The sequence below is a fragment of the Eleutherodactylus coqui genome, chromosome 1 (genome assembly GCF_035609145.1).
Source record: "Eleutherodactylus coqui strain aEleCoq1 chromosome 1, aEleCoq1.hap1, whole genome shotgun sequence".
Lineage (NCBI taxonomy): Eukaryota > Metazoa > Chordata > Amphibia > Anura > Eleutherodactylidae > Eleutherodactylus > Eleutherodactylus coqui.
The window spans coordinates 450,972,063-450,994,449 of record NC_089837.1 but is presented as its reverse complement, the minus strand read 5'-3'; the positions used below and the strand labels follow the sequence as shown (position 1 = coordinate 450,994,449).

General features: G+C 43.4%; 1 protein-coding gene across 1 annotated transcript in view; it reads right to left on the bottom strand.

The window, feature by feature from the left end:
• ATP8A2 (ATPase phospholipid transporting 8A2) overlaps nt 1-22,387 on the bottom strand; it is a 565,764-nt gene that overhangs the window by 253,229 nt on the left and 290,148 nt on the right. Inside the window, exons 27-28 of the mRNA XM_066588982.1 lie at nt 12,745-12,928; nt 5,253-5,363 (exon numbers count right to left, since the gene is read on the bottom strand). Of these exons, the coding sequence (XP_066445079.1) occupies nt 5,253-5,363; nt 12,745-12,928 (295 nt within the window). The remainder of the gene's footprint in view (nt 1-5,252; nt 5,364-12,744; nt 12,929-22,387) is intronic.

Below are 22,387 nucleotides of genomic sequence, written 5' to 3'. Positions count from 1 at the left end.
GACAAGTTCCAAAAATTAATTCCAGCCATAGCTCAGTGTTCCCAGGCGTTGGCCATCTCCCAAAATAGTCTGCCCTCTGACTTTCTAATGCTGCTCAGAATCCTATGTGTTGGCAGTGAACTGAATGAGTCGACATAGTCTCCCATAGTAAAATATTGTATATGTACTGGAGGAAATCCAGAAAGACGCATCAAGAAAATATTTAAGATTAGGCACTTCTACTTGCTTAGATAGTGTGGCTAATAGATACAGAGATGTGGAAGCTCACAAATCTTATGGGATAAGCATGGAATGGTGCAAACCAAAAGTACATATTCTTGAAAGCTCCTATATAGTTCATTTTGTATTGATGTAGAGACTGCTAAACTCTTAGGTATCGCAATAGTTTCTTTAGTTTCTATCATCAAATACAAGTCTTAGATGATTACTTATGTAGCACAATGGTAGGCCCAAGATGGCACTCTTCTGTCCAGTATAAAAGACTGACACGGAAGCTATGTGAGATGGAGACCAAGCAGGTCTCCGTTTCACATATTCACCACTATGGTGCCATTCCAGTCCTGTCCTGGTTTCTGTCCCCATGAGGTCTTCTCCATAAAGGACAGAAGTCACAAAATGTGAAACCACCCTTAATATATTTCCCAGCGACTAGAGACAGTCCTTCCACTATACCATGGTAGACATATGAGAAGCACATTTACTAAAATGGAATATATTATGCAAAATACTAAGACCTGCAAAAAGTCAAAGAGCAATCACATATACCCACAACGCTTCCATCCTCCCCCAAAACAGGCCAAATAAACAGACATGCACCAGCCAAGAGATTTAGTAATTCATCCATGCTAAATGAGCATTACACAGTTAGTGGCTATTCACAAGAATCATTCCTAAACAATGTGCATACGTGGAAAGGCACAAGTTGGTTTATTTTTGTATAAGAAATTCAGTAGAAGTCCTAACTTGATCCTGCAGTATGCCTGGACGGACGGCTCTTCCTGTTATAAGACATCTGCAGAGCTATGTATTATTCTTAGATCCCAGGAGCCGCGCGCTGTGTTCAGCTGCACCTACTTTTCCTTGTATAAAATTAACAGAAGTCATAAATATTTTTATGGAAATAAAAAAGTATTTTTAAGCCTTTCACTGCCACACCTACTATATAATAGAATACAGAAACTGAGTTTCTGAACAACACACAATGAGACTTATGCATAATTAACCCCTTTTTACATTGAAGCTACCCCAGCAGCCAACTGATCCCAGTCAACTTGCCTTTTGAACCTCCAGAGAACAGCTGCTTTGGCTAAGAGAAGCTCTGTGCAACTTCTTAGTATTCCTGCAGAAGCCACCCCAGGAGGAATGTAGTCTTCCATGGCGGCAATTCAAATGACAACGTAATTCATAGCCGGATTGGAGTGCGCAAGAGCACAAGCAACTTTTTCAGGTCTCTGCTCTGACTCTTATATGGGGTCTAGTACAGGGGTACCTCTCCGATATAATGTGGGTAAATGAAATGACTCCAACAGTCTTTTGAATATCTTACAACTCACAGTGGTAACTATTTCTAGTACTATTTGACAGGCTTCATGTTTAGTCCTTCCTGAAAAATGTATCGAGGATCCTTAGATCACTGGAATTTGAACAATAATCATTCAGTGTAAATGCTTGCACAATCTGAACAGACAACTCTTTCGTTAATCAGGTTTCATCGCCAACACAGAAAAGGGTTCTTTTCTGTAAGAGCAGTGAGACTGTGGAACTATCTGCCTGAGGAGGTGGTGATAGCAAAATCCATAGAGGAGTTTAAAAGTGGACTTGATGTCTTTCTAGAGCAGAAGGATATTACAGAATATAAATCTTAGGTTAAGTGTTAATCTGGGTATACAGACAGGTAGGAACTATTAGAGGTTGATCCAGGGATTAGTCTGATTGCCATTAGGGAGTCGGGAAGGAATTTTCCCCCCAAAAGGGCTAATTGGCTCCTTCCTCTTGGGGTTTTTTGCCTTCCTCTGGATCAACAACATAGGAGGATAGACAGGCTGGACTAGATGGACATTGTCTTCATTTCGCCTTACAAACTATGTTACTATGTTAGATCGTTCATGCTTAAAAATCAAATGACGAACAACCTGTGCAAACAGGCAGTTGTTCATCTATGATCAGCTGCCTGTTTAGTGTTAATGGAGGCAGGCAGCCAAAACGATCTCTAGTCCACCGTGGCCTCCATTCACTGAACGATGAGCGCTCCTGTGTGAAAGCATAGGAGTGACTATCGCTGGGAGGGCCCTAAATTCACCAGGGTAAGAAAGCACCATGATGGCGACCAGTAGAGGATTTGCCATTCTGCCAAAAAGCTTTTTGAAAATATGCTCAAAAAACACAAAAATATAGGAGGAAAAAAAGTCCAGCATTCAGACAGGCCTCATTAAAACATTTTTTTCAAATTATATTATAAAAAAACAAATCTATATATAACCCTGATTCCATATAAGTTGGGACGTTGTGTAAAATGTAAATAAATGTAAAGAAAAAAAAAAGAATTCAGTGATTTGGAAATCTGCTATAACTATATGTTACTCATGTTAAAACATCGAACACATTTCAGAAGGTGAAAGTGAGACTTTTACTTTTATTAATTTACAAAAAGTAAGTCATTTAGAAATTAATGGCAGCAACACATCTCAAAAAAGTTGCGACGGGGTCATATCTAGTATTGTGTGCCATTTACTCTTCTTTTTACAACAGTCTGTACCAAACTTGGTACACATACTCTTCATGACCAACTTAAAAAAAACATGGGGGGGAAGGGATTTCAGCAGCTTATTTCTCATAGCAACCAATCACAGTACAGCTTTCATTTTACTAGAGCAGCTTGAGAAATGTTTTTCAGTTGCTGCGTGCAACAAGCACAGTTATTGTAACACAGTTATAAAAAAAAATAAGGCCTATTGTATAATCTATAGTACAATAAGATGCTTTGTGATTCAGCATGGTGAATAGTTTAGATGTGTGGTGAACATGAAATGCCTCTGAAAAAATGGTCAAGTCAAGCTGAAAGCAAAGAAAATAAAATGACTGCGAGCGAGTGAGACAAGTGAATTATGGGACCAATGACGTAAGTATGAGTGGGAAAGAGCCAGGACATCAAGGGCTGCAGAGACCCTGAACACGCCCAAATTCAAAAAGAGAAAGACAGACAATGCATCAAGGATAACAAGGCTTTCCAACTTGTTGCTGGAAGGTTTTCAATATGATCCTCACAAGGACTATGATGATAAACACCTGAATGTTATTATTGGACAAATGGACCAAATATGTCTGCCTACTGTCATGTCAAGAAATTTAAAACAGAGTTTCCGGGAATGTTCTCTAGGAGTGGAAATTCAGGCAATATCGGTATATTAGCTAGATATAACTTAAATAGTAATAAAATGCATTCATATCATAGCCACCATGTACATAATATATAATCAGAAATAATTCAGGAAGCAGTTGGGATCCCAAAATGGTAATCAAAAGGTCAGATTTAAAAAAAAAATATTGCCAAAAACAAAAGTGTAATACTGTAATATTTTCAGATTTTCTTTTACATTATTAGTAACCACGGCTGATCTATAGCTGTTATTGCAGCTACCACATCTATTGATGTTTCACACTGTCCGCATACTAATATCATGCTGGTTATCCAAATGTTAGTACCCAACCGCTACCCAACTCTGTGGATAAGAAGCACATAAGTCGTGACCAACTCCTAGGGTGACGTTTATAACAGTCTTGGCAGACTGTTTTTGCGGGGTGGTTTGCCATTGCCTTCCCCAGTCATCTTTACCCCCAGCAAGCTGGGTGCTCATTTTACTGACCTGAGTCAACCTTGAGCCAGCTACCTGAACCACGCGGAGATTGAGCCCGTATAAGTGTTATATGTTTTAAAACATGTTATAAGTAGAGATAGACACGTGATACCTCAAGGCCAAAGGTGGTCTGGTTACCCCAGAACCTAACACCCATTTAGCTAAGAAAATTCCTACCTTGACTCTTTTGCCCCCCCCCCTTGGGAACAAATGGTTAGCGGCGTCTGTCAGCACATTAGTTGGTTGTTGTCCGTGCCTAACTTATAGGGGTTATCCAGAATTAGAAAACTATGGCTGCTCTCTTCCAAAAATTGCACCACAATGGTCTATGGATTTATTTGGTTTCAGTTCAGCTTAACTGATGTAAATGCAGCTGAGCACAAGCACCCTATTGACAGGCGTGGCAATGTTTTTGGAAGAAAGCAGCCATGTTTTTCTAATCTTAGACAACCCCACCAACATTAAACAGCTTGTCAAGGATTAGAAAACTAGGCCTTTCTTCCAAAATCGGCATCACTCCTGTCCATAGGATGTATGTGGTATTGCAGTTCAGCCCCATTAAAGTGAATAGGACTGAGCTGCAATACCAAACACAACCAATGGGTAGAAGAAAAACAGTTTTTTGGAAGAGAGTAGCCATGTTGCTCTAACCCTGGAAACTCCTTTAAGTCACTGGAGAGCATAAAGTTCCTGATCACCCTTAGTCATGCATAACAGCCACGTATAGTAACGCACATACACATTTCCCGACACTATACCCATTCTACGACATGATTCGAATTTCGGGTGTGTTGCAAACAACATTGTTGACAGTTTCTAGACCTGGTATGTCCAGTGCAGCAGGGATCACTGCCTTCTTATGACCCCTCCAGACAGTAAAGGTCACCAGTATCATTTCATCAGTGATATACATATCAAAGCAGAAGACGTTTTTCAAGTTGTATTTAGTAGCTGTAAGGTCTAGTCTGGGATTTATACATGGATTTGTTTGCTGAGCAGAAAGCATAACTGCACAGCCCCATGCCAGCCAAGATAGAGCTATGCAAACTTGTGTTTGAAGTTGAAATATAAAGAGCTGGGAAGATCTACGGCCAATACTAAGCAGCCTGGAACATGTGCCTGTGCAATATTGTGGCAGCTGTCTTTATGCACTTAATGGATTTTGTGCTTGGTGCATATCATTCGGGAGGGTTTGAGAGTACAGTAAGCTGAGCCATTTTTAGAGGGATCTGTGAAAATGATGTTAAGGGAAACGCTCCACCTGATATATGTCTGTGTCAGTGTCGTCTGTTATACTTGGCTTACGTTAAGGCCAAGCAGCGGATATCCCTCGCAATCTAGTAGACGATACTTAGCATGCTGACTTGATGTTCTTGTTTAGTTTACCATTAATCTTACCTCAATGATGTACAGGACCACATTCTTGTAAAAACAGTAGAGGATGCATTTGGTTACTCGATTGTAACTCCAGGCTCCATGGACTAGAAGAAGTTTCTCCAAATACGAAAACTATAAAGGAGAACATAAGGAGAAATTGGTTGGGATAGTCACATTAAATATTTTTGCCCCAGTTCTTGTTAGGAGTACAGTAGAGATGAGCGAGTATACTCGCTAAAGCACATTACTCGAGCGAGTAGTGCCTTAGCAGAGTATCTCCCCACTCGTCTCTAAAGATTCAGGGGCCGGCGGGGGAGAGCGGGGAGGAACAGAGGGGAGATCTCTCTCTCCCTCTCTCCCCCCCCGCAACTCACCTCTCACCCGCGCTGGTCCCCGAATCTTTAGAGACGAGCGGGGAGATACTCGGCTAAGGCACTACTCGCTCGAGTAATGTGCCTTAGCGAGTATACTTGCTCATCTCTAGAGTACAGCTAAAGGTGACCATAATTATTAACCAATTGTACAGTTTGGATGGAATGAGCCATTTTAAAGGGGTTGTATCAAAATGACAAGTTATCCCCTATTCATAGGATAAAGGATAATTTGTTGATTAGTAAGACCCCCCACCACTGACACCCCCGTTGTCCCAAGAACGAGAGTCCCGTGTTCCCCTTTTCTCTACACTGGAGGAATGTGTCTCCCACCCACAGTGATGCCACTGTGAATGGAGCACTGGCTGAATATGTGTAGTTGGCGCTCCATTCATTTTAATGGGGCTGAGGGAAATACGCAAGTGCTTGCTACTCAGTTATCTCCACGATTCCATTGACAGTGTATGGAGCTGGTTTGAGAGACTGCCACTCCGCTCATTTTACTCCTCAATGTGGGGCATGTAGTGAACTTGCAATGAGCAGAACGAGAAAAACGGGACCCCATTCTCTAGGTCAGTGGGGGTCTCAGTAGTGAGACCCCCACCGATCAAAAAGTTATCCATTATCCTGTGTATTTGTCTTTATCCTTTACAGTCAGAAATTATTTCTTATGCCAATTCATCTTTAGCCGATTCCCTTTGGTTATATTAGCGCTGGAACAACATCACACATATATCATTAACAATTAGAGATGAGCGAACGTACTCGTTTAGGGCGATTTCGCAATCGAGCACCACTTTTTTCGAGTAACTGACTACTCGGGTGCAAAGATTCGGGGGGCGCAGGGGGGTGGGGGAAGGCGTGGTGGAGCATGGGGAAGCAGTGGGGAACAGGGGGAGCTCTCTCTCTCCCCCCCCCCACTCCCCTCTGCAACCCCCCGCTCACCCCCAGCGCCCTCCAAATGTTTTCGCCCGAGTAGTCAGTTACTTGAAAAAAGCGCTGCTCGATTGTGAAATCGCCCTAAACGAGTACGTTCGTTCATCTCTATTAACAATGCTGAAAAGTTCTTTTGCCCCTGGATAGACATTTCTGTGGATATCCAGTATTTCAAGGGGCTGATAACAGTGCATGCCATGCACTCCAGTTTTTCTACCCCCATTTTCAGAAATATGGAGCATTTTGCTTAGAAATTTCCAGCATTGTTCTAATTTGGAATGAATTATTCTACGATGAGGTGCGCATTATAGACTAATTAAAATATTAATAAAAGTAAAAAAGTATAGAGAACATTTGTGAAACCGTATTACAGAAAATGTTTTAACACCAGGCCACACTAAAATCTGGACATACAGGAACATAACTGCTTCCCAGGAACATGACTATATGGGGTACAGATGTTACAGTCATTGCTGGTCATTGGTTGGGTAGCCCAACACCAACTCTGCCACAGTAACATGGCCGCCATTTGAAAATTCATGGCCATGGCCTTTGAACTCGGACTTTCATGTGCTTTATTCCATCCTGCACCCATTAATGTACATTTGTGGGCATCTGAAGGAGGGCGTTGTGTGTAAGGGGGTCACGCTATGCAGTATAAAGATCATGTTACTCTGTAGTATGTAATATGATTTAATGCAATTTATTAAGTTGTACCCTGGACAAGAGGACAGAAGATAAACTTGGGACTGTGAAATGAACAAGCCTCAAAGTAACTGAGAGAGCAATATATAGTGAAGAAGTTAGGTGGCAACCTACAAGCTAGCCTGGGCCACCAGACCCAAGTAGCATATGTTCTGGTTCTAACCACAAAGGACAAATGGCAAGTGATTGATCCTAACACAAATTCTGCATGAGGGCCCAGAAGCTTGGAGGAAGCATACGGAATTAATCAAGTAACCCTAATGAGGTATATCACAATCCACTCCGAGCTTCACCACAATGTAGCCATAATCCTATGGCTCCCACTAAGTCGTGTTACAGCCAGAATGAAAATGTAACAGATGAGTAGCATGCTCTGAAATGCAGTCTGGAAGGTGCTAAGTCCCGGCAGATAGCAGAGAATTTAGAATACACACATTGCTTTCATAAGACACAGATCGGGAGTTCATCTGGAAAGAATGCATCAGCAGATACAAATGTGCTGTGACCGGGGCTTTACAAATCATTATTAGGTAAGGCAAAGTTTAAATACAAAAAAAGGATTCCTTCAAAATAAAGCATGGAAATAAATAAAAAATGTAAGGTACATCGGGATTAGAGGTGGGGATACGGAATAAGCCCCTCTACGCCACACAGTAGTGTTTTCTGTATCAAGCGAAATAGATGACTCCATCAGTATGTCTGATGAATCCATTCCCAGGGAGCGGATACAAATTGCAATTTTCAATGAAAGCATCAGATCGGTATAAAAATTGCTAAGTATAAACTCAGCTTTAGGCTGCATGTCCACCGATGATCCGCCGGTAATTTATCACATTGTGTGAAGCTTTCCATAGCGATTCTCCGCTCGCGGGGTCTAAATCGCGGCATGCCGCAATTTACCGTAATTGTCCGCGGTGAGCCTATCTGTTATATAGGCTCACTAATAAGAGCTGTCAGCGCACTCCCCTGGTGATATTCCGTCACTGCCGTGGACAGGGGGCCTTACAAGGAAATTTTACTTTTAGGGTCATGAATCAATAGGCGAGATGAGATCTGCACACTGATTTGTATATTCTACCCTGTGTGCTCAGTCATATAACCCATAAACTCTAACATGGAAATTCCTCTTTAACCCTTTCCAATCCCCTGTCTGACGTCTAAAGACATTATGATTAAAGGCTGTACAGCTCTGATGTTGGAAAACGCCCGTCAAGGTTCTCTTACTGTATATTGGCAGCCTCACTTCTGTTGGAGCCTACCCAAAGTGTGACCTCACGCAGTACTGGCTTTAGCCAGCAGATAGCACTGTTGTATAACAGCAGAAAAAGAGTAAGCCCCCTAGGAAAACTAGTATACAAATTGGATTGGAAAGGGTAAAATATAGTTGGGGATAAATTAATGAACTTTAAAGTTACTGTCCACATTGTAAAGGCAAGGTCAATATATTGTGTTGATTAACCACTTTTTATTTTCTCCTCATTAAAAAAAACAACAAAAACGAATTATAACTTTTCAATTTTTCCACATTTTCCCTGTCTGAGGGCTTGTTTTTTTGCGGGAGGTGTTGTATTTTTCCTGGGTGCTATGTATTATTCCACATAATGTACTGGAAGACTTTTCTAAGTGGAGCCAAATAATAAAAAGAAAACATAGGTGCGCCTTTTTTCTGGGGATAGGGCGGTTTTGTTTTTGCGGCATACATTGACACGATATTATTATTCTGTGTGTCGATATCATTAGGACGATCCCAAACTTCAGTGTCAGACTGGGGTGCCTGGGGTCCACCAAGGGAATTTATTCTGGAAGGCCACCCTACAGCTATATGGGTATATTACAATTTCCTTGTGCGAGTTTCATCCGATTATTTTTTTAATGAGTTTATACATTATGGAAATTCTGTTCATGAATCACCCATTATGGGAGTGTACAAAAAAAAATAAAAAATCGCATCACACCCACATACCATGCAATTTGTATTTAAGGCTTCTGTTACACGGGCGAGTGCGATATTAGACCGTGAAACCCGGCCCAATACCCCGCTCGCCAATATGCAATTTCCCCACTTTTTGTGGTAAAATCGCCTCACATGCCTTTAGAAAAGGCGGAGGAGCGTGGAGTTTTTCCTGTTGTTTTCAATGGGAAAACTCGGATTGCACTCGCGTGCACCTAGCACGCCATGCAATGCTTTGCCAGCCCAATTGAAAGCAAGGGGCAATGCGAGGGAACGCCCAAAGACAGGACATGCTCACATTTGTACAAGATTTGTGCATCTCGCAACAGGCACATTTCACACGACTTTCTGGATTGTGTGAAAGCAGCCCAAGTGCGATGTGTTTTTTTTATATTTTCAGTATTGGAAGAACATGCGTGAAAATTGTATGTACAGCAATGAACTGCAGAACAATCACAGGTTTACGAGTGCAAAATCGGTCCGATTTTCTCGGCTTGCTATCACACTTGCCTGCATAAATACTGCTTTATCTTTTTTTTGGACATATACGGTCCCAATGGAGGCCTTATTTGGTAAATGCAGCTGTTGGTGTTCACCATGTTGGATAAATACCGTATTAATTTAATAGATCACACTTTTATTGACGCAGCAATACGAGAACAGTTTTGTTCTGATTTTTTCATTATACATATAGGGAAAAGTTTTAAAAATTTGGAATATTTTTTTTATTATTTTAAACAAGCTTTATTTAACTTATTTTAACTTTTTTTCAGTCCCATAAGGGGACTTTAACTTGCTGAACTTGATCGCTTATACAATATACTGAAATACTTCAGTATTGCAGTGTATTATTTTTCTCCAGTCATTCTATTAAGACAGGCCACAGGCACATCTTAATAGGCAGAAATACATAGCAGTTCTAGGGGCCTTCACAAGGCCCCAGGCTGCCATGACAATTGGCAATTGGAATTCTATACCATAAAAAGAGAGTCATGGCAGCTAAAAATATATATTAAAGAGTGAGAGAATCGGCTAGAACCCAGCTGCAAAGTGATGCATTCAGTTTCATTTTAAAGAGGACATGACAAGCCCTATTTGAAGAGGTTTTCCAGTTCTACAAATCTGAAGACCTGTCTTCAAGATAGGTCATAAATAGATGATCAGCTGTTTGCCGGTCTGCTGTCACACTGTAGGGAGCAAGAAACAGATAGTGCTGAACACTCTGCAATAGCTTGGCATAGTATTGCAGGCACATTGAAGTGAATATGAGCTGAGTCTGCAATACCATGATGGGCCACTGCACAATGTACAGAGCTATCTGCTTCCTGTGCCATACACAGTGACAGCAGTTCACCGGAGGGTGCTGAGTAGTGGACCCCCGCCAATCAGCTATTTATGACCTATCTTGTGTATAGCTCATTCATTTTCGGGGCTGGAAACCCCCTTTAAGGAACTCGTGCAAAATTGAGAACCTTGGATTAGAAAAATAAAATAGGTTGGACATGCACTTTAAAAGGGTTGTCTCCCTACTGATTTTTATTGAATAGGAAGTCATATAATTTTCCAGTATACATATATTTAAAATTCTGCTGGCAGGCTATGTTTCCCAATGCTAAGTCACCTGAGCTTCCATATTATTTTTATTGTAAGAGGATGATAATAAAAAAAAACTCAAGGGAACACCAGGAGAAGCACAGAATTGGAAACATTAATCCACCCAAATATTAGAAGGAGGACCATATATAGAAGCTATATTTGTTGCAAATCGGTCATTCATTTTTAACTGGGGTTCCGACAAAGACATATTTGGCTGAAGGTGCCACGTTTTAGGCTGAAGGTGCCCTTTCTCAAGCCAAATAGTGGAGAAGACTGGGACCTGTGTCGCCATGTGCGCACTATGCTAATGGTCCTGGTCCTCTCCACTTGTGTTTGTAGTGGTCTCATATCTGGTCAATCTTGGGTCCTAAAACAGTGGAACTTGTAGATCTAGCATCACCACTCCCTTTCTGTCTCTTGCCACCAGAGACCATGAAAGCACTTCTCCATTGCTCTATAAAAAGGCGCTCAGAGGCTACTTTTGTTTGTTGTACCTTTTGTTGAGAGATCATTGACTGTTTAAGTCATGCTTCTTTGACACACATTTTGCCCAATTAACAGACTTTGAGAGGGGGCACATTATGTGAATGAGAGAAGCAGGATGGTCGTTTCAATAAAATGCCCCCAATCTAAGCTGTTCTGTCCAAGCTGTTAGGAGGTGATGGGAGCCGTGGTTACATGAGGGCACACACACACACGGGTCCCGGATGGCCTAGACAGACTACCAGTAGGACAGGATTGCTTGGTCTGCTGACAAGCACGAGCAGATCCAACAGTTTAGTTGTGGCACCTTCATTACACACCCCTGTTTCCGCCCAGACCATCTCCAGGTGCTTAGCAGAAGGAAATATGTCATCACAGTGCTCATTATGTGTCCTGCCATTAACACCCCAACACCATTGCCTACATTTGCAGTGGTATTGTGAACGAAAAACCTGGACTGATATGGACTGGAAACATATCGTCTTTAGTGACAAATCCAGGTTATGATTGGGAGCCGCCGATGACTGTGTTCGTGTTTGGTGGCCTAGTGGCACTTCAATGGTGCCTTTGCTGTGGAGCATCACACTGCTCCAACTACTGATCTGATGGTCTTGGGAGAAGAATTATCGCTAATCAAGCTTATATTGCACCAGTGGGGACGCTAGCTTTGGCAGCCAATGAGTATGCAGGATCTAGAGGCCTAGTTGCAACATCTGTGGGCAAATGTGCAGCAGGATAACATACAGAGCCTACATGCCTCCAGGACCGACCATATCTCATCATGCATCCAAGCTTGAGGCGGCCCAACAGCGTACTAGAGCCTTCTTTAAATTGTACAGTTTTCCCCAATTCTTCTTTCGCTCTGATTTTGTAATCACTTGCATATATATATCATCACTACATTCACATATACAAAGTTTCTTCGGATTCCAAGAACTCTGTCTTGGAGCATTATTTCGGCAGTGCGTGTATATTGTGCATATCGACATGAAAAACAACCCAATTCTGTTGATAAGACGGATAGTTTAGTAAAGCTGTAGAGCTAGCTGGGTGTAGTGGAAATGTTGATAATATTTTGGGGGAAAGAGTAATCTCCTCTATGAACTTCTACAAACTTCAGGAGTCATAAATCCCTTTGACAGAACCATAGAAGGTTGTCCAGGAGGGATATATATCATACTTAGTAAGGGTGTTTAAACAATAGCATCCTGAGAGGCGCCTCTCCCCTGCTTCCTCGAGCCCCACATTTGCTAATATGAAATGTAATCTCTTACAAAACATTTTGAGACTGCCAGATTAAAAAAAAAAAGAAAACTACACAAGGGCATCCAAGGTGCTGGCTTTGGGGTTTTGGTGACGCCAAAGATGATATCCCCACATGATTTGTGTTAGATTCGGGGGCTGCCTCATGATACATGTATCTGATACCTCTGTCAACAGTCTAGAACAGCTGCTTATTTCGGCTCCTGACCTGAGCTATGGAGTAATCGGAGGAGTTGGTTGCCTGCATGCCCTCGTTCCCACTGATCCCAACTCCGACGTGTGCGGTCTGGATCATTCCTACGTCGTTGGCACCATCTCCAATTGCCAGCGTGATGGCATTTACATGTTTCTTTACCATGTCTACAATTTCAGATTTCTGCAGCGGAGACACTCTGAAAAGCAGAAGCAAATATGTCAGTCAGCTACTGTGAAGTTACAAATTATACATGTCTTCTAACGTGACAGCTGTAAACCAGATTTAGACCAACCCAACCTGCGTGTCTTGGAAAATGCTCCAGTTCAATAATGAATATGTATTGCAGATGTCAAACAATGTGTTTAAGATATCTCCTTTATGAAATCCTTCTATTCCACCACGTTTCCCTCGCTAACACTTTTCCAATCTTAAGCATTCCATATTGTGTTATAATGCAAGCAACTTCCAAAACCAACTCCTTCCTCCACAGAAGTGCGAGATAACATTTCAGAACCCCGACACAGCAGCTAGGAGCGCTCTGCAATACGCCGACAGAAATCAGTTGGGGAAGAATATTTCACACCAAGAACAGGAACTCACGTTGATGCATGTTAAAATATAACAATAATCGCTGAACACAGGGATATCAGACCAAAAATATAATCATTTTCTAAGATGTGGTGTTAAAGGGGTTTTCAATGGAGAATACTACTGACGACCTATCCTTTGGATAGGTCATCAATAGTTGATTGGCTGGGGTCCGTTGCTCGGGACCTCAACCGTCCAGTTGAGCAGGCCCATGCTGTCAGCACCGCAAATACACAGAGGTCGGAATTGAAGCAGCAGAAGTTTCTGCACCGACCTCTGTGTAGTGGCTGGCGCATAGCTCACATTGATTTCAATGAGACCCCAGACTGCAGTTACAAGCGCCGGCCACTACCTAGAGGTCAGCGTGGAGACTATTGACGCTTTAGTTCTGACCTCTGTATATTGGCAGCGCTGACAGCATGCGTCCGCTAAGCTGATTGGTCGGACCCCAGCTGATCAACTATGGATGACCTATCCTGAGGATAGGTCATTAATAGCATTCTCTCTGGAAAACCCCTTTAATTACTCATGTATAAAAAGGCAAACGTATTATGGGGGAGATATCTTTTTTGGCTAAACTATATATGAAATCTTCCGAGGCTGCTTAGGCCTCTTTGTCAGGATATAATTTGTTAATATGGCCTGATGAAGAGGTCTAAGCAGCCTCAAAAGCTTGCATGTATGATTTTTCCGCTTAGCTAATATAAGTACCACCTCCATAATACTTCTGTCTTTATATGCAAGAGTCTTTAAAGAGGTTGTGCCAGAATTTCAAGTTATTTCAAGGGATATCCTGCTGATCAGTGGGGGTTACTGCACCCTCTGCAGTGTGGAGGGGAGTGAATGAAGCACTAGCGCTCCATTCACTTTCAGTGATACTACCTAGGTATCCGAGCGGCACCTTCTTGGGTATTTCCGCAAGCCCCATTGAAATGATTGCCGTGCTGATCAGGCATGTGCAGCCAGCGCTCCATACAGAGTCACGTCACTGGGTGGAAGAAGCGACTTCCACAATGACAGAAAAGCAGGATGCAGGAGACCTGTTCTTGAAACCTTTGGGGGTCTCAGTGGTGAGACATCCAATGATCAGCAAGTTATTCCCTATCCTGCGGATAAGGGATAACTTGAAATTGTGGTACAACCCCTTTAACATCACATAGATTTTTCTGGCTAACATCGTACCACATTTTTTTGTTCCACGAGATGAAATAAACAAAGAGCAGCCATATGCATGAGACTGGCCAACGGCTCTCCTACCCAACTCTACAACGAACATGCATGCTGAGATTATCCAGCGCCTGGTGTGTTATAAAGAAAGCTAAGCCATTGACTTCCTTAGGCCTCATGTCCACGGGGACAGATCCGCAGTGGGTCACCCACACGCGTGATCCGCGCCCCATAGGGATGCATTGGACACCCGCAGGTAATTAAATACCTGCAGATGTCATTTTCCCTTGCGGCGCGGATTGCGTGAGCAGGAAAACACCAGCAGCATGCTCCATTTTAGTGCGGGCCTCCCGCGGGGGTGGCTCCTGCTGGCTTCTATTGAAGCCTATGGAAGCCATCCGTATCCGCGGCACACCCGCAGCTGAATTCCTGCTCCCCGCAGTGGGAGAGCAGGAGTTAAAAAAAAAAAGAGCCCTGCACAGAAACGTCACTCACCCGGCCGCCGGCTCCGGTCTGCGCATGCACCGGCTGCCCGGCAGCCGGCACATGAAAGAGCCCGGGGCCGCCAGGCGCGGGTGAGTAAGCGCTCGTCCCTGCAGGCGCTCGGGTCGGGTCCCGCGGCAAGAATCCTCGCCGCCAGATCTGACCCGCCCGTCTGCAGGCGGCCATAGGCTGTACATCTCATTATGTGAACAGGGAGATGTGCAGCCAGTCTATAGGGATAAATTACGACATTTATGCCATAAGCAGATCCTTGGCCCGTGTGAAGGAAAATGAAACAAATGCCAATCGACATGCATTTCTATTGGTGCTCGGTGGACCAAGAATTCAGCCAGTCCAAAGGGACCATACGTCACTTACGGGCAATACTATTGGTTATTTTTTATAAATTGGGGAACCCCTTAAAGGCGCTAGACAGGACTGGGAGCAATTTTTTTTTTACTGAACTCTATATATTTTTGGCTAAAAATAATTATTTGTATTAAATTTCATTACAGATTTTCAACTGTTTGACTTCAGCAGTTTCTACCCTGTTTCCCCACAAATAGGACAGGGTCTTATTTTATTTTTGCTCCAAAAGATTTAACTTTTTTACACGTATGCCTGGACACTATTAAAATTGACTCTTTTTTGTTAACTGTTACTAGGCCTTATTTTTGGAGTATGGATTATAATTTAAGCATCCTCAACAAATCCTGAAAAATCATGCTGGGGCTTGTTTTGGGGGTTTTTGCAGTTCACTAGGAAATCTATCAATGAGCTCATCTGACAGCTTGATCTCCAGCCCCTCTATCCTCTCCTGAACGATCTTTTGAGTTGATTTGTGGCAAATAGAGATAAGCGAACACCAAAATCCACGGATGCTCGTTACTCAAGCCCAGCTTTTTGTAATCCTTGAGAGCTCGTTTCGAGTAATGAACCCCATTGAAGTCAATGGGAGACTCAAGCATTTTTCAAGGTGACCCATGCTCTGCATTGCTTTCAATGGAGCCGCGGCTGAGTGCAGGGACCAATCAGAGGCAGCTCTCAGCTGTTATTCAACAGCTGAGAGCTGCCTCTGATTGGTCACAGTGCTCAGCCAATCAGAGGCAACCAATCCAGTAGACGGGGATTTGAAATTCCCGCCTGCTGAATACTACTGAGAGCAGTGCAGGGAGAAGAGCCGGCTGGACACAGCTGAGCCCCGGCAGCTGAAAAAAGGTGAGTATTCTTTTTGTTTTTAGGGAAGGGCTTATGTTTAAAGCCCTTTCCTGAAAAACAATTACCGGGTGCCGGCAGCAGGATCCTCTACCGCAGCTGTCATGTGTGACAGCAGCGGTAGGGAATTGAAGAATTCCTCTGCTGCATCTGTCACAGATATGGCAGATGTAGCAGCAGGGAATTCTTTTTTACTAGCAGGGATGAAGGAAACATCTGCCGCATGCGGCAGATGTGTTCTTCGTCCCCGCGGGGGACACAGCAGCGGCGGAGAGGTAAATTTATTTATTATTTTACACTAAAATGATTGTTTTTCAGGGAAGAGCTTATGTTTAAAGCCCTTCTATGAAAAACAATTCAGGGGTGCCGGCAGACCATTGTTTTCAATAGAGCCGGCAGCAGCCGCGGCTCCATTGAAAACATGTGGGGAGGAGAGGGTGAAATTATTTTGAGCACCCGAGTACTGCATGGTGCTTGGCTCGAGTAACAAGTACATTGAGTAGGCTAATGCTCGTACGAGCATCAAGCTCGGACGAGCATGCTCGCTCATCTCTAGTGGCAAAGCAAATTTCAGTTTCAATTGCAATTAAACGTTTTAGCTAAAAATGTATTAATTTCCCACAAAGTAGTTCAGGGCCTTGAAAGAAAGGTGATCCAGAGAAACTGACCTCTTTATATGAAACTTACACTGATATGACACTTATAATGAACAATTACATAAATTGGCGATCATGTATACAATGCATATAAGCATGATGGGCATGTCAAGCCGCAGTTTGAGCACCTTCCAGCAATAGGCAACAGTTCAGTGAGATATTTAGTAGGGAGCCCATTGCCTCCAGAAAAAAAAAAACGCTTCAATTAAAACAAAGTAATGTTGAATAGTGAGCAAGACCAAAGCAGTTTAATAACATTTTACATTTAAAACTAGAACAATAAGGGCCTTTTATACGGCGCGATTATCGGGCAAAGATCCAGTAATTTGCACTATAATTGTTATGTGTAAATGCATGCAGCAAGCGAATGAACACTGAAAAATCGTTGGATTAATGCTGATCGGATCTTTCATATGGACCTAAAATCATCGTTCAACCCCTCTATTTAAACAGCCATCGTCACAATATACTAAATAGAAATCAGTGGCGGAAGGACTGACTAGAGGCGGTCATCATCTAGTGAATGATCCAAACTACTCAATTATTGTTCAATGTAAATGCATGCCAAGTGAACGATATACGATTGGTAAGTCACTGCTGGTTGCATGCTGCATCCAATTTACATTGTTGTGTAAGGGCTTAGTCACACGGGCGCATCAGCGCCCGTGTTAGTGCAGGTAGAAGACGGCCACACTTCAGGCCGGACGTCTCTCTGCAGCGCCGGAAGAAAGAACATGTGACCGGCTTCATTGTCGGTCATGTGTTCTTTCTTCAGCGCTGCGGGGAGTCGTCCGTCTTGAAGTACGGCTGTCTTCTTTCTGCAGTAAGGGCTCAGTCACACGGGCGCACCTTATATACATTACGGGCCCCCCCCCCCCCTCCTTATTACTCACTTCAGTGTTTTAATATATAGTTGCTGGGTCTAACCCCACTCCATTCAGGTTCGCATCGGAGTGTTCACAGGAAGCGAGTTGATTAAGACAATACTTTTGTCTTTCTTTCTTGCCTGTGCTTTATATAGTTGTACTCTAACTAGAACATGTTGTAAACCCAAGAAAACTTGTAAGTTCGCGAAAAAGAATTTGAGCAAAAAGTTTGGTTCGGACGGAACTTCAACAACCTCCCCAAAGGAAGTGGAGGAGAAACACATTTTAGTAGGTTGGGCTGAGATGAACCACCCAAGGTTTGGGTTCACGCCATACCGAACTCTAAGCAAAGGGTTCTGGTTTGCTCAACATTACTAGTAACCAAATCTTGTGGTTTTCATACCCGATATTTATATAAAATTCACAGTTCAGATTCTGACACAACCTGAATTTCATGAATTACTTTCCAGAAAGTGGAAGCAGATCTTTATAGTATTTTGTAGAGCAAATAGATCTCAAGTCCAACTTTTTTCCATACTTATATGACCCATACAACTTGGAGGTTGATCCACAAAATATCTTCTGAGCCTCCCGTTGCCAATTGTATCCATACTATTACTTGTGCACTGTAGCATTTGGGTGTGTATGTGCATTGGACAGATGGTTCTCACTGCCAAGTCGTTTGCCTCCACAGCTTGCAGTCATCCTTTTGAATCCAGCAAGGTGCAAAAAAAGACATGCAATGGAACAAGAGCTATAAAGTCCTTTATAGGAAAACAATTTATGGTCCCTTCCTCCAGACTGAGTTTATCTTTGTGTTCTAGTGTGAGCACAGATCAAGCTCTCCACAGTTCATTACGGAGAATAATGTAACACATAGGCCGTCCTGCTCGGTAACACTTAGCTGCTATTGTGTGTATATCTGGTTAGACTATCATTTTCTATTGATAAATACCTTGTTATAAACTTATTTGCCAAGAAAGGCTAGGCTTAGCCCCAGGTGTGCCAAGACAGCGCTCCCGAAATGTCTTCCAGATGACTTCTGAAATAACAAAACCTGCAAGATGACATTTAAACTTCTAGAGGCACCAAGGTTATTATTCTTCCAGCCCATTCAATTTGTTTCAGACGGCTTGTGATAGAGTAGTTGCAATCCGGTCGTTGCCGCTCGCCGCTCAGATGTTGGCCTCTGCCTTATGTAACGTTGTGTGGTTACATGGCTCGCAATGGAAATGCTTCACACCTGAAATGCTAGGAGAGCCGTGTGAACACCTTCCTCCATTCCTTTTAATGAGATGGTAATTATGTGGCCAGATGGATTGTTGGACTTTCTTAAAGAAAGTCTTTGGGGAACAAACTGTTTTTTATTTACTTTTGGAAAGATGTGATAGAATCCATCTTAATTTTTTATTGCAAAGCCTTTGGGTACCAATTATGGATATTGTGTTGGTGTTTATGGCTCATACATATGGAAATGCGCTCTCTCACTTTCGGCATGGGTTTTCTGTACATATAAAAGGACCTAAACAAAACATGATGAGGCTTATAGAGTAAAGCAGATCAACCAGATGACAATGTCCTGGGCTGATTGCTGGATAGCTCATATGGCATGGACAACAACTGCAGGCTCACTGCAGAGTCAGTCCTCTAGCCTTGGGTTGCATCATAGACACTTTGGGGCTCCTTCACACGAGCATTTATATAATTGCACGCAACCAAGCGCTGCGTTTTTGTGGAACGAGCAGGTTTTTTGTGCGTCATTGGCATATTTTACTGAATTTTTTGAACTTGCATACACTCATATGAAGGGGACGTACAAGCCCTTCCTTTAGGCCGGGTTCACACAGGGTGGAGTTGCCGCGGAATTTCTGTCCAGACTTTCTGCATGGAAATTCCGCCTGCAATTTTTATCCCGGGATAAAGCAGCAAAGTCGCCGAGATTTGCAAAAATTTCATCTACACGCTGCGGCCAGTACGCTGAAATTGACATGCCCACGGCATGTCAATTGTATCGCCGTTTCCGCAAAGGTCTCTCTCCTCTCTATGGACAGAGATGGCAGCAGCAGAATACAGGCCGCAAAGCTGCTTCAAAATCCACGCTAAATGCGCCACAAGGAAAATTGCAGGTTTACACGCATGACATTGGTCCAAATTTCTTGGACCTATATCAAGCTCACCTGTATGGATGCCCCCTTAGGGCTTTGACAGATGAGCTTGGAGTATATTTGTGCAGCAAGTGCTAGTTCATATGGGCGGGGGAACCCCCTCGCCCTGATATAAAAGGCGTTTAGTAAATATCCGCGTGGGCAGATGTGCGTGTTTGTGCACCTCCCATAGATCTCCATGGGGCTTTTTTGTGCGCGAACACACACAAGATAGGGCTATTTTTTTGTGCCCGTGAAAATCGGGTGCAAAAAAAAAATTAAGAGAATAAGCCCATTGAAATCAATGGATTCTATTCTCCATGGTATGTGTGCGGAAATTTCTCGTACACATGATCGCGGTATGTGAATATTATATATGTGTGGTGTGTAAGGCCTGATTCACACGAGTGTGTGTTTTGAGCTCGCATAATGCACGCTTCTAAAAGAACCAATGGGTTCCTATAGAAGCATTCATATGTGCGCAATCTGAAGCGCAAAACAGCGCGCACCTAAAAAAGATAGGACATAGGTATGCATTTTGCAGGAGTTTCCAGCGCTCAGCCAATCAGAGGCAGCGATTTCTGGAAGCGGGAATTTTTCAATCCCCAGCCACCAGAATATAGAAGAAGACTGACGGGGATGGGGAGAAGAGCCAGACAGAGCTTCTAGGTGAGTTAGGCCGGGTATCCACGGGCGATTTGTCATAGCGTGATCCACGATGATAAATCACACGCAGAGCACGCATGACACACTTTCCATAGGATAACTATGGAAAGTGCAGCCCAATGTACATCGCAGCATGCCGCAATTCTCCGCGATGAACCGATCATTACGATAAGTTCATCGTGGAAAATCGCGATTAGTGCTCCCCCACGGCGGAATATCGCTCACGATATTCCGGCCCGTCCGTGGACACTCAGCCTTAATGTTCTTTTTTCCTGCAGCTAGGGATGATTTTCGAGGTAGGGCTTATATTTTAAGCCTTCCCCAAAAATCATCACTGCAGGGGTTGCCTTCATCCCATTGCTTTCAATGAGGCGGCAGCAGTGCCATCCCCATTGAAAGCAATAGGATAGCATCGCAGTCCTCTGTGACAGCTGTGGCAGGGGATTCCTTTATCAACGCGGGGAGTCCCATCATCACTAAACACTGTGACAGTGCTATGTTCAGTAATCAGGGGACCTTCGTGGAGCAGCTGCTCGAGTGAACAGGCAAAGTTTCATGCGCAAACGTTGCCCGTTTACGCATTTTCTGCTCATGCGAGCAGTCGGGGGTTTTTTTTGCACACACAGGCGTGCAAAAAAAACACGCTTGTCTAAATAAAGCCTCAGTGTGTGCATATCCGTTTGTATAGGTGTAGTCGTAACCTTTGTGCTGAGTTTTGCATTTTTGCGTGCATGGTTTGCTGTACTATGCTCTCATTCATTGAAACGGGCAATTAAGTTAATTAGTTCCCTATGTGCTATTCTCCTGCGCAAATATGTAGGAAAAACAGAATTGTACACGCAAAAACCACACAAGTGAATGGACCCATTGAAGTTAATAGCTTCTATCCTCTGCCTATTGCGCGCAAAAATGTTGTGCGTGCAAATTCTTGCACAAATACGCCTTTGTGACGCAGGCCTTAACCCGATTCAGAATGTTTCGTTATAAGCCTATAATTATGCCGCCATTCTTATTTCCCCCCCGGAATGTCAGGATTCTAGAATAACACACGTTCTATTTGCATCCTTCCCTTCTATATCTTCCATATGTCCCCTATACGCACGGCTCGCGCTAACACTGATTGCCTGTGAAAGCCGTAGCCCCTCTCTAGGCGTCTCCAGCGGTATATTTGCACGTGCCATTGTGTTTAGGAAAGCTGGTCTGGAAACTGTACTTAGCGAAAGGATTGTTTTAATTGTGCCTCGCAGCAAAAATATTGGTTTTATTTCTTTCCAAAAACGTGCCTGAAGCCTTTGAAATGTTTAGACAAGCTTTATTTTTCACATATAACATTCACTACTATAAAAAAGAGGCAAAGCAACTCCAGACAACGAGATCTCTACCAAATGTGACACGGAGGTTAATGCAACGCACATTCTACGGCAAACTGCAGCCCTGGACGGCATCAGTAATAGTCGCGCACATGTGAGGGCTACACGCAAGCAGGCCTGCATGTCTACCATCCGTGTGCGTCTTCATACGACCGTATCTGTGCGCAATACACGGAGGATAGAGCTAATTGGACCTGCTCTACTTTGTGCTCACAAAAGACGACCACAGAAGTCTATGGGAGGTGCACAAATGTGTATGTATATATGCATGGGTACCTGCTAGAGATGAGCGAGCGTACTCGGTTCGGGTGTTTTTGCACTCGAGCACCGCTTTTTCCGAGTAACTGACTACTCGGACGAAAAGATTTGGGGGGGCGCCGGGGGGCGGGGTGGTGGAGCAGGGGGTAGCAGTGGGGAACAGGGGGGAGCTCTCTCTCCCCCCCCCCTCTCCCCTCTGCAACCCCCCGCTCACCCCCGGCGCCCCCCGAATCTTTTCGTCC